General features: G+C 39.1%; 1 protein-coding gene across 1 annotated transcript; it reads right to left on the reverse strand.

Moving 5' to 3' along the window:
• Positions 1-1,510: 1,510 nt before the first annotated feature.
• spint1a (serine peptidase inhibitor, Kunitz type 1 a) lies at positions 1,511-12,385 on the reverse strand. The gene is made up of 10 exons (XM_074660142.1): positions 11,624-12,385; positions 10,761-10,918; positions 10,438-10,579; positions 7,126-7,293; positions 5,989-6,036; positions 5,763-5,894; positions 5,591-5,641; positions 5,250-5,420; positions 2,980-3,039; positions 1,511-2,615 (listed from the first exon to the last, which is right to left on the reverse strand). The coding sequence occupies exons 1-10, from the start codon at positions 12,021-12,023 to the stop codon at positions 2,431-2,433; spliced, it is 1,515 nt and encodes a 504-aa protein (XP_074516243.1). The 5' UTR covers positions 12,024-12,385; the 3' UTR covers positions 1,511-2,430.
• Positions 12,386-15,432: the final 3,047 nt, after the last annotated feature.

The raw sequence follows: 15,432 nt of genomic DNA on the forward strand, positions 1-15,432 counted from the left end.
ATAATTCCAAATAAGGCAACGATTTTAAAATCAAAGAAATATTGTTTGTGTTTGTGCCCATATTAATCTGATTTAGCTGCACAATGCTGCTGAGTTTTAATAAACCAACGTCGCCATCTGCTGGTGATAAAGAACAACATCACTGTCCAATATGTACATTGGATTTTAAATCTATAGAGAGGGGTGACAATGTAATTCCATTTATCTGATAATATATTTGGCAAATTGTCAGTAATATCAAAATTTATTGTACAAAAAAAGTACAGTGCAAGGCTTTTTCTTACTTAAATATCATAAAACTCTATATTACTTATGAGAATAATATGTTGTATTGTTGTTAAACCTCATAATAAGATCACAGTGGAAATTATCAAAATCAGTTTTATTTGCCAAATACATACATGCCAGGAATCTTATGCATTTCTCTATATGTATATTCTCTATATATTTAACAGCTAGGGACAAGGACAACAAAGCTGGACAATAAAGGAAAAGAATAGACAGCGCTGTTTTGTACACAAGTATGTGAAAAAGGAGTATATATAAATATTTTATAAATATATATATAAAAAGCACCAATGGCCAACAGTAAAGAAAATAAAATTAAAAAAAACATCTATATACATTATTACAATCATCATATACATACACATGATATTTGACATCTGCATTTAACCAATCATAAGCATTAGGAGCAGTGGGCTGCTGTGAAACATGTCTATATACTGTAAGTACAGTGAGTAAGATTTATAATTGACAGTGACAGATGATATGTACATATTTTAAATATATATATATATGGTTATGGTCACTATATGACCCACATATGGTGGTTTAAGGTTTAAGACGGGTTAAACCTGTGTTGTATGGAATAGTTGTGTCCTCAGAGGCTGCAGTTTAAACAGCATCTGTGGTTTAGTCTAACCCCCAGTTGCTGCGTCCTTTAGAGATCACCTAACAGCCACTAGATGTCCCTGTATCTGAAGCTCAACTTTAACCAGCTGTGGACGTGCTCTATACGGCTTTTAGGTTCAGTACAATGGGAGATTTCTGCTGAATAAATCCTTTATTAATCTAATTGTGTGTGATCTTTATATTAAGTTGATTATTGATACGGCAGCAGACTGTAAATAGACAGAATTAATGTTGTAGGGACAAAATGTTCTATGATATCGCACTTACATTTGATGTAAATTAGTGTATAAACTCATGAAACCCTGAGGAACTACACCATAAATGATAAAACATGCAGTGCGTATACTGCTCCAGTGGTATTTCTAAGTTATTTCTTTGAGTAGTGATCTGGTGATTTGATATAGTTAGTCACACCAGTTTTAGCTTGTAGTGTGGAGGTTTGAAAATAAATTGTATACTGGAAAAGCTACACCTGAAATTCCTGAAGTTGGCCTATTATATTATATATTACTATAATTATTTGGCCTATGTGTTACAGTAAAAAAAGGGAATTAGCTTCTGAGGGACATTGCTAGAAAATTAAGACAAAACCATGTTTGAGTTTGTATATTTATTTAGTCCAAACATCATGACACTGCTAAAGTTACAGAAACCTACATAAAGGTCATATGTACAAACATTTGAAGTTGAATAATGTTGAATATTCAACAGCAAAGCTGCTTTATAAATGGATCAATCACATTATTTGATGTATGCCTTATGCTTGTTCTAAAAACACTTTTGAAAAATCACTGACAAAATAGCTTTCTCAAGTAAAATATTACTTTCTCAAAAATTCTAAGATTATGTACAACATTACACGTGTGTGTGTGTCATCCAATGTAACAACGGTTTATAAACAGGACAAAAATAAATCTGGGAGAGCGAAGAAGCTGGTGTGGCTGGCAGGACTTTGAGAAGTTGAAGGATCACCATATAACAGTTTTAAGAGGATGTAAGGGAATCTATACTGCTACTTTGAAGTAATGGACCAATGTGGATCTAGTATCAATTCAGGATCTGACTATTAAACTGACTTTATTTTTAAAAAAGAGCTGTTCACTAAGAACTATGAGATTGTTTAAAGGAAGCAAATGCAACAAAGCAGAAAATATTTAGGAATTTAACCTGATCCAATGATATTCGGTGGTAATCTACCTCCAAACTACTGAAAATCCTTTCCCTGTTAAAGTACAAACTGACATCCAACAATTCAACAAGGCCACTGCATTAAAAACAAGCTTAATATAACATCACATTTCTTCAGTGAAGACGTTCTGCCTTCTATGTACATCACCCTTACAAAATCCATCCATAGATGGACGAAAATAAAAACAGATCCCCTCCAGCATTCAAACTTAGTCAACAGACATTATTTCCTCTCTCATCAATCTGAGTTTGTTCAGTATGCGACACCGCTCCGACGACCAGTGTCATTCACTACTAGGGCGGAGGGCAAAGGTGAGGACGGCGGGGTCAAATGGGCCTGGTGGTGCTGTTGTAGACCAGACGCTCTCTGTCTTCCAAGGAGACCGGGGCGTTGTTGGCGGGCACACGGTGGTGTTGTGAAGACTTCTTCTTTCCCTTCATGAAGCAGTACGCCAGGATGACTAGTAGGATGAGGATAGCTACACCCAGCAAGGCAGCTATCGCTATAATGCCTATTAAATGAATTAAAGTTAATTTAAAAAAAACAACAGTCATTTAAAGACAATGCATGCAAGGCTGCAAAGCTGAAGAAGCAGGTCACAAAATCAAATGCTGATCTCGGCGACTCAGTGAACTGGAAATGTGTGCTGGAGGAGACTAGACATTCGACAACATTACTGAACAGCAATAAACAGGAAGTCAAAGCTGATGGAGCTGCGTTCTAGTCTAGACTTGACTTATGGTGCCTTCAAATGAAACTGGTGAGCTTGTGTTTACATCTTGGGAAGTCGTGTACACTATATTCTTGGCGTTTAAGTCGGGAGAACATTGCTGCTAAGCAACGGCAATATTGAATTTAAATGAAGGGTAACATACCTGTTCGGCTTTGAGACATTTGGCGTTCAGTCTCTCCCTTTCTTGCAAATACATCCTTTTCTGAAATAAAGAAAAAGACAGGATATGGTTTTAGGCATTTTACGTATACAAAATATGAAATTGAACAGAAATCTGCACTCTGCTATGAGGGGAAATTAAACCTGCAATAACAGATTTTGTTTTGGCCACTTGAGAGCAGCAGAAACAAGCTGGGAACACTGATATCACTTTTCAAGGAGTACTCAAACGATTTAGCATTATTCTACCAAACAATGTCAAACTCACAGTGGACGGTTGAAATTATATATATGTATGAAAATCAATGCAGCAGAGCCAGAGATGTAGTCATTTATTCCTTTTTTTTATTATTTTATTCTTCTTCCTCGTCAAAACCTGGCGCCGTTCTTTACCCACAATACAACGTGACTGCCAGCAGTTCGTTCAGAGATTCAGGTGTGTTTTCTGGCTCTGTAGCAGCTAAATGCTCCAATGTTTTCACCAGCCGGCCGCTAAAATTGTCTGCTGTTGTTTTTTTGCAGAAAACAGCTGCCTGCTGCGACTGAAAATGACGCCACTGAGAGCGGAGAGAATGAATCAAACAGTTAAAGGGATAATTTGGGTGTTTTGAAGTGGGGCTACTTATCCAAAATTGATATCCGTTTAAGTGTAGACTATATTTAGAATATTTTCACCACTTTATTTCGCCATCAGACAGCCGTTTCCTTCTCTTTTCCAACGAGGCACTGAAAGTGAAACTTATCTATGCTCTCTCCAAAGCCAAATGACAAAAAAATAGTTTAGATACGTTTTGCTTTCAGTTCAGTTCGCCGTCAGATAATATTCTAAATATAGTCTACACTCAAACGGATATCAGTTTTTTAGGTGAGCCTTTCTTTAGCTGGCTAAAATAAATTTTTCTTCCTTCCCCGTCCACAGCCCTGTATTGCTTTGCTCCGGTGTCGGTACTCCTGTCTGTTTCTCTAAGCTGGGGACAGGCCGACCGTCATCTACTGTAGGTAATACACCGATTATGGATAAGTACCTGTGGATAAGTAGCCCCACTTCAAAACACCCAAACTATCCTTTTAAAAAGGTATAATATGCAACAATTTCCTAAAAAACAATGTATGGACTGATACTAAAATATTCCCTCTCAATCATCACTTATGCCCCATTAGAAATGTGTGGCGGTGTCTGTTTCTGCAGAGACCCTAAAGCCTTCTGCCTGTATTTTCTCTTTTCTTCTTATTTTGATTTACTTTCGGTCTCCATGTGGGGGTATAATCCCCAGCCAATAACAGCGTGCCGGGTGGGCAACACATTCAGGTGGTCAAATATCGCCCCTTTGTTACGCCCCTCGGCTTCTGATACCAAGGCACAAGCATTAAAGGGGCACAAGTCCCCCTTTAGATGCTTTGCGGCCGTATTTGACAGATGAGAACGGGTTTGTTACATCGCTGTGAGTTCCCCTGTTCCTCTGTCTCTCCTCTACTGTGTGCAGTGGCTGCTGTGTGCTGCTATCGGTGTGTTGGTTTGACCGAGGCACACACACCAGGCAGAGAGGACAGTCTACCTTTCGGCACCTTCCCGTAGGGTTGTGTGGAGGTGTGCAGAGTATGTTATGTGTTTATTTGTGTTGTAGAACGTAACCGCCGTGAAACAATCAGAAAATGTTTTATTTCTGATTCACAGCTTTGTTCTCACCGACAGCGCTCTCTCTCTCCGCTCACTCTCTAGCTCGCTTGACCATCGCTGCTCTCTCTCTCCCTCTCGCTAGTTGAGCCGAGGAGGAGGGGCCAACTTTGAATGCGGTGTGTGACGGAAGACTTTGGCCAATCACAGGTCATTTCAGAGAGAGAGAGTGTTCCTATTGAGCGTTCCTATTGGTTGTGCTCCGGCTGGTAGGCGGTGCTTGGTATTTCCTCAACTTATCTCAACATGGCTGCCGGGTCACAAACTTTCTCATTTTACAGCTAAACAGTACACTACAAGATGTTTCTGGAAACATTTGAGGAGAGAAATAGGCATTACAGTAACAGAATATTGATTCATATTTGATCAGCGCTGCCTAGTTTGACCGTTTGATTGAAGTTCGCCAGTGATTGACAGATGCCAGGTGCGTCATATGAGGCCTCTCACCATTGTGTCTGTGTGAAAGATGTCTGGGATGTTTGGTATTCTATGATTTTGTACAATGTATATCTTAGTAGTGGGAATAGGATGTTAATTTACCAGGAGAAAATGCAGATTTAACGTTAATAACAACTCACCGGTTACCCCATGGCAAACTCTTAAACATGCCTGCTTAGTGTCAAATTTGTTATCATTTCCTAGGCAGCCGCCGTAGTTGAAGGGGAAGCAGTCCTGCTGGAGGGGGTTATAGTAATACTTGGTGAGAGTGTCCCTGCAGTTCCCTGTGTCAGGAACCTCTGTGCAGCGCACTGTGAACGACAGTAAATCAGCAGGTGAGGTGAGATTGTAGGTAGTAGATTATTAACAGATGGCAAGAGCATGTTTTACAATTACAACACCTTCTAAGTGACAAAACCCATCATGCCAAAAAGGTTTGGAAAGCACATATCAACAACAAAAGAATAAAAGTTCAAATCACCTTTTTGTTCATTCACTGGAATCTGAGTCAGAATACGAAAGTTGTTGTTCACTAATAAGCACACAGGACATAATTCAAGTTAGTCTTTCAAGGAAACATTTTATCATTGCTGCATCTATATTTCCATGAGCCTGTATGAAAATGAAGCCTAGTTTGCATAGTCACTGCTCACAGTCCTCGCACTTCTGCTCATCTGAGGAGTCCGTGCATTGTGGTAACTTGTCGCACTCCAGACCCGGATCCAAACAACAGCCATTCTCACAGGTGAATTCCTCCGTTGTGCATGGAGCGCCGCATCTTTCTCCTGTGGCACACAAACACAGAGGGAATTGTCACTTGTAATATCAACTGTTTAAATGGAGAAGAGGAAATTGCGTCAGAAGGTAAAATACACCTACCTTGAGACGAGGGAATTGGCAAACCTCTACCACTTTTAGAACTTTTTTCTGAAAGAAAAACAACAAAATTCAATTAAAATTCTATTGTTAAAAATGATATGTTTACCAGGCAAATGTGATGTTTACCAGGCAAGTAGTAGAGACTCTAGGAAGTTACTGGCCCAGCAAAGAGGTAGTCCGGTACATAACCCCCCCATAAAACTAAAATGTGTTGTTGTTACACTTCAGTTTTTTTTAAGATTAAACAAACAAGAACAACAAACAAACGAGATATAACATGTTCATTAGCGAGTTTCAGAGGCGCTGGTGGGCAGATTGGAACTTCCAGTCTTTTTGCTAAACTAAGCTAACATGAGAGTGGTATAGATCTTTTCATCTTACTCTCAGCAAGAAAGCAAATAAGCGTATTTCCAAAAATGTCAAACTATTCCTTGAACTACTGTAGGGCTGTAACTGACGATTATATTCGCTGTCGGATTAATTTGTTGATTATTTTCTCAATTAATCGATTAGTTGTTTGGTCTATGAAATGTCAGAAAATGGTGAATGATGTCAATCAGTGTTTCCCAAAGCCCAAGATGACATCCTCAAATGTCTTGTTTTGTCCACAACTCAAAGATATTCAGTTTACTGTCATAGAGGAGTAAAGAAACCAGAAAATATTCACATTTAAGAAGCTGGAATCAGAGAATTTAGACTTTTTTTTTTTTTTTCAAATGACTCAAACCGAATTAAGCGATTATCAAAATAGTTGCTGATTAATTTAATAGTTGACAACTAATCGATTAATTGTTGCAGCTCTTAACTACAGGTAATTTTTATTGTTGCCATTCCACTGGCCACTTTTAGGTTTTCTCTGAATAATCGTGTTAGATAATTGCTGACGATATTAATGCCACCATGAGCAGGATAGTAGTAGTAGTAGTAGTAGTAGTAGTAGTAGTAGTAGAAGTAGTATCAAAAAGACACCGTGGAAGGCGGGAATGAATACTGCGGCTACCCCACGGAGATCATTCACCAATATTCACCATCTCATTTTTCAACAGAAAAAAAGACATATGCAACCAGAAAAGGTGTGGTGACATAAAAACGTGACACCATAGAAAATTCAGGAATAAAAGTTAATAGCACAAATACCTGAACCGTAGCAGGCGTTGGTGCACTCATCCTTGGAGAGATAGTTGTTGAGGTTCCCCCTGCAGCCTCCAAAGGTGAACTCCTCACACTTCTCCGAGGCACCGTTGTAATGCCAGCGAGGGAACGAACCGCGACACGGCCCAACCTTCATTGGAGCCATACAGTGGTCTGGTGGGATAATGAAATAACAAGGCAAAAGTGAGCATGGCTCACAAACCCCGCTCACTACTTGACCCCTACTAAAGTGGGGCCAAAGGTTTTGCCCTTTTGGAACACATGGAATTAGTCCATTGAGCACAATCTAGCTTGTTATTACCTCACCTTCCTCAGGATACAGTCAGTAGAAGACAAATATGATCTGTCTTGTTGATGCTCTCCAGGTTTTAACCACTTCATTACTTGCTTGTATTTAAACACCTGGACTCTGTGTCCATGGTGCTGGGTGATAGTGTCTGATATTTCTTGCCTATTACTTGCCATCCAAGTTTGTTTATTCCAAGTATGTGATGAATCCAACACGGTGCCAAGTCATTAGCTGTAGATGATTCAAGATCTCCCCAAGCATACATGAAAAATCACAGTTTTGGGCAAAAATTTCAAAACGTTTAGGCACCCTGGACTTCTTACCCCCAAAAGGCACAACTAGACCACACTGTCAACCATCCTACCAAATTTGAAGTTCCCAAGTTAAATAGTTTCCGAGTTCTGCTCCGGAAACGAAAGTGCGACACGCAAACGGACAGAAGGAACACGCGGAGCGCTATATACCCCCGACTTCGTTGTCACGGCGGTATAATTAAGGATAAGGTTTGATTCACACTTAATAATAGTCGAATGACTTATAGGAAGTAAAAAGTGCTTCAACCACTGTGAGAAGTCTAAGTTTGACAGTTAATGATTTCATTTTTCCCCACACCGTGATGTCATGTACATGGTTTAGTTAGCGGGGAAACAACTACGGTTCAGTGAAGTAAGAAATATCACTCTCATCAAGGCTTACTGGTGGTAAAATATAGTTATAAATGATGAAAGTTGTCTTATGTACTCAGCAAACTAATCAGCCCAAAGGCTGGAGAATACGAAAGCGAAGTATAGCGAAAAAGATTTAACTAATAGATATCACCATAAAACTTCCCCAGTTGATTACTTACATTATGATAATTCTTTTTTGTGCTACAAGTTTACAGAAATGTTATGTTTAAATATGCAAATAGGGCATTATCTTATTAAATATTTTTACAGAGGGGATTTTGGATTTCTCATCACTCCGTAAATCAGAAAATACTGTATTTTCACCATGTCTTTAGGAATAAAATGTTCTATAAATCAGGCTAGAGATAGGGATGAAACTGGAAAGTTTGATGTGTGTAAGACCTACTGAAGTGGAGATTTCTGGCTATAAGAAAAAACACATTGAGAAAACGGCCTAAAGATATGTATTGTAAAATTACACACATTTTGAAGTTAATACAGGTGAATAGGTAAAAAAAAAAGACTAATATATATCACCATGAACCTTCCCAAGATTACTACTTACAATAAGACAATTATTTTTTGTATTACAAATTTTCTGAAACATTATGTTTAAATATACAAATGAGGCATTATCTAATCCTAACTTTTGGTGAATTTAGGAGAAATCTATAGACGCAAATAGACAACATGTAGTAAAATAAACCCCTAAATGTGTATTCTGGATGATTTCTTTCCAGTAGTCTGAAACAAGACATGTTACGCAAGCAAAATGGGCCAAAATCTAAAAATTGAGCAATGCATGAGAGAAAGATGTTTTTGCCTGGGGTGTCTCGCCTTAACGTGTATAAGATGACTTAACTAGACATTTAACAATATAACACTCGTTTCAAACCAATAAACCAGTTTGACTAAACATTAATAGCGTTGTCTCATATTTGACACCGGGTCGAGTGGGATCTGCTTTTGTAGTTTGTTCTAACTTACTTCCTACTTCTGATGTCTGGCTCAGCAGACAGACACATAATTACACATGAAGTGGTCTGGTATTGAGAAATGAAACTCCGAAAAACAGGTGAAGTGTTGTTTCGATAGTTAGAGGAGATGCGGGTTGTCTGCATGTGGTTGATGATACATATTCTAAGAGCACGTGTGCACTGCAGCCATTTAAAGAAATGACATGTTCACTGCAAAATTAGACCAAGAACTGTAAACTACACCATCATCACGTCTGACTGTCATTCACGTTGTTGCTAAAAAACAATCCATTCATTATTGTGGTGTAAATGTGGCAGCATTGACATGGAGTCACTGCCATGCCCATGCATATTCCACTGAAGTACATTCCTCCTCACGCTATTCAGGACACACGCTGTTAATCAGTAACGGAGACACTGAATGGTTAAAAGTCTTTTTTTGTCCTTCAGTCAATCAACCAACAAGCTGCAAATACAGCCGAGAGTTTAAAGTACTTTTCAATGCTTCAAACTCTGTAATCAATTCAGAGGAGGATTACTACGATGGTGGTTGAAATCTTGTTTGTGTAACACAAGCTGAAACCAGACTGACAGGTTTCCTTGAGTCGGGGGTGGAGAGAGTGGGATGGTACCAGGGGAGCAAGAAAAAAAACGACTGCACTACTACTCACTTCCGTTTTCTGAAGAAACTAAACGTGCAGAGTGAGCTTCACTGTGGTTTTTATCTGCCGTGTTTCAAGGGAAGTGACACGTGACAAAATGAGATAACATTCACCAGAATTGCTGTTCCACACCAAAGACGACTATATACCATCATTCTGGTTGTTGTTTTTTCTTACAGTTTCACCCTTACAAGAGCCGAATCTGGTCTAATCTTCTTATAACGTGAGCTTTTATCTCCCTATCTTCGTGCTGTTTCGTCATTCAGTTTCACAGGAATTAGGCGAGCGTGCCTCGACAGGTTTGATCACCAACCAACACGGAACATCAAACAATGGGTTGAGTTCCTCCGAAAAATAAACCCCAAAAAAGAAAGAAAACTCACAACCTGCTCCCAAATTGAGATTTTGAGATTTAAATGCATAAATGAAAATATCACCAGGACCAAAGGGCATCATCCTCTCTTATGTCCCAACATTAAACACAAGGCAGGTGACTGAATAAGCCAAATGAAATGTCAACAAACATAGCGGACACATGACTCATGTTTACCACTGAAACTCAACCGTTCCTTCAGCCAAATGCAGAGAAAGTAACAAAACTACAGCAGCCAATTCTGATATTAGCTTTAATTTACATGCTGTACCCGAATAAAACCGACGCCTGCATGAATGAACGTGTTCAGATCAGTCTAGATACTCACGCTCAGACTGCTCAGGAGTAAGGACCAACACGGTGACCTTGGTTAGGTCTGACTGGCCGATGGCGTCCGTGACGGTCAGCTGGAACTTGTACATCCCGGATGTCAGATTGGACACACTGATCTCGTCGTCAAAGGTGGTTTTCTACAAGGCAGGGAAAAGACGGTGTTTTGTTATTATCCACAAATGTGACCAGTAGACTTTCAGTTAAGTGATGGGCACAGATAAATAACACTACAGTGGACATTTAAAAGGAATATCAGACACAGGATCACTAGTAGTTAAAGAGTATTTTAAAATGTAGGAATGCAGTCTTTTTACTCACCTCAATGACAGCATAAGGATACCCGGTGAGCATTTGCCACTGGAAGGAAACAATCCCCATGTCATCTTTGCTCTGTATGCCGTTCAGTGTCAAGGAGTCCTGAGGCTGGACCACCCGGTCCGGGCCTCCGTTGGCCACCGGCGGACGGTCGGAGTCATCTGGAGAGAGAGAGAGACCATGGGATAGGTGAGCAAAAAAAATACAGGTTCAAATAGAGTTGGGAGTCACACCTGAGCTGAAGAGGAAAGAGGAAACCTGAATGTGTAGCAGGGGCCATAATGACCTGACGTGTGTGAACATGCTGAACTGAGGGTTTCTGCCCTAAAGCCTGTGGCCTCACGTCCTCTTTACGAACTGGGCTTTCACACACAAAACATTGAATGAAGTCATTTGATTTGATTGACTTAAGAGCCCAAAATAATGTATTAAACTGCTACTGTATGTCCACATAGAACCTTTGTTTTCATTAAACTTACACTTTACAGTCCTTTCTTTTTGTAGATGTACGCCCAAAGGAAGAATGTAATCATCATCATATGTGTATGATGAAAGAAGTCATTTGATTGGATTGACTTAAGAGCCAAAATGATTTATTAAACTGCTACTGTATGTCCACATAGAACCTTTGTTTTCATTAAACTTACACTTTACAGTCATTTCTTTGTTAGATGTAAGCCCAAAAGAAGAAAGTAATGATCATCATATGTGTATGATCCCTTACATAATGTAAAAGTAGCATGTAACCACAGGGATAAACATAAAGGGTCCCTTATGATAATCTCATCAACAGGGGGCCCAAACTGTGACATCTCTATATGGAGATTTTTGATACCACAAAATGCAAATTATAGTGTTTTATTTACCTTTGGGAGCATCCACTTCCAGGTAGCTGTCATAGACAGAGTCCAGGATGTAGTTGGTGTATCCTTTCTTCCTGACAAAGCGACAAGCGTATTTCTTCTTGTAGAGACAGTCAAAGAGAAAGCAGGAGTTGACCAAGCCCTCCTCGGCTCCTCTCTCCATGAAGGCGACATTGCACTTGGGCTCCTTGCAGCAGGCGCTCACGCAGTCCTTGTATCGGTCCAGTTGCGGTGACGATATGAACGTGGCTCCGTCTTTCACAGACTCGTCTGCGTCGAGGATAAAGTCATCGCTGCCCTTCTTGAACTGGGCTAAGCAGTCCTCTCCAGTCAGTTGGCCACTAGACGAGTCTAGTAGGAACACCAGGAGCAGGACCAGCTGGCCTTTAAGGAGGGAATTCATTCTTTAAAAAAAGATGTCCACACAAATAAAATCCACCTGTTAAGACAGTAGAGAATAAAAACACCCCTTTTCTTTTCTTTTTTTTAAAAAGGTAACTTCTTCAAGGTGTGTTTAGGCCTCAAAAGGACAACAAAACACCTCTCTTCTTCTTCTCACAGCCTTCACAGCTGTGCGCAAAAGAAAATGGATCAAAACTTCCGCAAACTCTCTCTCTCTCTCTCTCTCTCTCTTGACGGATCCGATGCCTGTCCGAGTGTGAAACTCTCTCACGAGAGATTCACCAGTTTGATGTCGACAAAAACTGCAGCGATCGACGACATTGCCCAGGTGACTCACCTGAGAGATACAGGAAGTGAAATTCCACTCCTGATGCCACTCCCTGCTGGCTGTTATATGACTGCAGGGCTCCAAACAAAACAAGATTACACAGCTTTGTAATGTGTGGGAACTGTCTGAATGTAAAGCAACACATGTGGAGACATTTATTATATTGTTTCATATTGTGAGAGTGGATATTGTCTTTAATATAGAGTGAACTGCTTCAACACATTTTATATTCTTCTTGGTTTTTTCACTGACATGAATTCAGAAAATGTAGGTCATAGTATGTTGGCTTTTTGTCTCTGGTATGAACTCACATTTCTTTCATTTTTTTTTTTTTTCAATATTATATTTATTGTTTTTTTTTGTTCATTTTAAAACAACAGAACAAACATTCACAAACGACCCCAAAAATAAAATTTTCAGTACAAAGAAACTTAATAAACCTAATATTAATATAAAATAAGCCAGTATTGATACAGGAAAAACATATTGTATACAAAAAATAGATGTATAAGTAAAAAGAATATACACAAGTAAAAGAAATACAATTTAAAACAATAAAATAAATAAAATCTATTTATATATACACTGTATACATACACATATACGCACAAGCAGTATATAAACATACAAAAACACATATACATATAATCAATAAAAAAAAGAAATTAGTGTATTTCTTTCATTTATAACTGTGAAGCACTTAAGAACCCTGGTTTTGAAGTGCTATTTAAATTGTTTATCTAATAATCATTTTTATTTGGTCCATGTTGTTGGTGGTTTATTTTTTTATTTGTGTGTCCCATTACTGGGACAACTGGGACCTTTTTTTTAGGGAGTGGACTGAAAGTACAGTAATTCCACAATGAGCAATAGACTCTTCTAATCTTGATTTAATCATTACGGATTACCCCCATGACTAAAGTAATCCTTCAAAGTCCTAAGGATATAGTACAAATAACTCTACAAACAGTCATACAGCTAGAGGACAATGGAAATCTTTTACCCACTATAGGTGATTAAAAACACAGTGTACAATAAGCCTACTGAATACAATGTAATCATGATGAATCTAAAAGGCGAAATAAAGTGTAAATGAAATGGTATTATTTACTATGGTATTCCAGATAGAGAATACATTTACTTTATATCATAACCCTTTTTAAAAATGTATACAAATAATATAAATTATTATATTTGTGTAAGCAAGGAGCAAAAAAATGCTTTTTAGTGCAGGGTGACAGCATAAAATACAATCACACATATAAAAAGAACAGAATAAAAAGTCATAAAGCCATCAGTCAAATACAAATCAATAGAAATACGGCACAAACAAAACAAGAATAAAAAGAAACACAAAATGTGGTGGTAATATGAGCTGCGTCTTACAAACAAATATGTCAAGCGGTCAGACAAGAAAGCATCAGTAAAGGTGTTTTAAATGAAGATTTACAGCTTCCTGTGTCCTTGACTTCATCGTTCAAATCCATAAATTCATTAAATTCTTCAACCCAGAAGGTGGCAGTATGATCCCACCTACAGCTGAGGAAGCAGCTGAGGGTGAACACTTTATTATTCTTTCTCAAAGCATTATAAAACGTGCTTTTTGGCAGATTGTTTTCTCACACACAGTATAATCATTAACACATCTTATGACTTAAACTCACAGGACCCCCCCGATCGTCTTTTCGCAATCGTAGTGATACTGATGATTCATGCATTGCGTCATCCAATTACAGTATGCGATGAGTCATGAAGTTATCCACAACTTAAGACTGGAGGAAGCAGGAAGTGGTCGCTCAAATTGTTTCCGTGATTTAGTCTGAATCATAATTGCAGGTAAATTTAGCAAGAGGATAACTGATTTTGGGAAAAATAAAGGTAGCATCCATAAAGTCTACAGCTTCCTGCCAATGAGATGTTACATCTTCATCCAGCTGTGAAGATAAAACAGAAGAGGTCAACCTCATTTCCAGCCCCTGCTTCAACCTCTTCCACCTAGACTAACGCTTCACCCGGCCGGGTCCGAGGTGAGAAGGCCTCACACGGGTCTCTCCGGTGTACGTCCCCCTTTTTTTTACACAAGCCGACGGTGCAGAACCAAGTAGCATAAGACGAGATGAATGAATTTGTTTGCCTGGAAAGGTGAGCTGCGAGAGGCACTCAATAATTCAGTGTTTGTAACAGACGGTGCATCAGTGGGTGAACGCGCGCAGCTACGGCTGATTGATGGTCCCTGCCAAAACAAAAAACTGAACCCCATTATTCATATCGTAATAGGATCCGTGGAAACTCTGCAGCTCATTGTCTCGGTTGTCTCGACTGTAATAATTTGGCACCGAGAAGTACAACTATGAATTTTTGACCTTGGGGTTTATGTGCTGCTGTTGATATTTGACTTCGCAAACATTGGATGGTTTCGAGACTTTTATTTGACATTTGACTTCTAAACAGCCATAAATAGTGCTCTCCTTGTTCATCCATTATTTACAGGTGCGTAACTGAGGATGCCAATTTGACTTCAAGGCTTATTAAACGTACACCTGATAATGCCTGTTATAAAGGGCAAGGCAGCTATCACACTAGAGGAACCCTGGCTCACCTGTCAGGGGGACCCAGCTATTGTTGGAAGTGTTTGCGGACACAAGAGCCCTACTTTAGATACTCTTACCGAGTGAATATTAGGAAAATACAGCTGATGTGTTGGTACATAGATGTTTCTGATGATAGGTATATCTACAAATCATATGATCTGGGATAAAAGAACATACATATTTCTATATTTTGTGATGTCACTAACACTTGTTGGCATATTTTCAGCCAGAGTAGTATTCCTAACTTGATTACAGTGGCTCACCCTTTCTCCAGCTTTTATCGCTGCAATTGAACTATGCTCTCCCCACCTGCTATAACACAGAGAAAGAGCAAAAAGCAAGCACACACCCTTTTAAAGTGCATGCACACACAAATGCATGCACAGACTCACGCACGGAAGCATATCTCATTACCATCCTCCTGATAGTGCAGCCAGTGGGTGTTGCAAAAGGAGGAGGGAAGGAGAGCAAGACAGTGAGCTTTAGAGAGA

The sequence above is a fragment of the Sebastes fasciatus genome, chromosome 15 (assembly GCF_043250625.1).
Source record: "Sebastes fasciatus isolate fSebFas1 chromosome 15, fSebFas1.pri, whole genome shotgun sequence".
In the NCBI taxonomy this organism is placed as follows: domain Eukaryota; kingdom Metazoa; phylum Chordata; class Actinopteri; order Perciformes; family Sebastidae; genus Sebastes; species Sebastes fasciatus.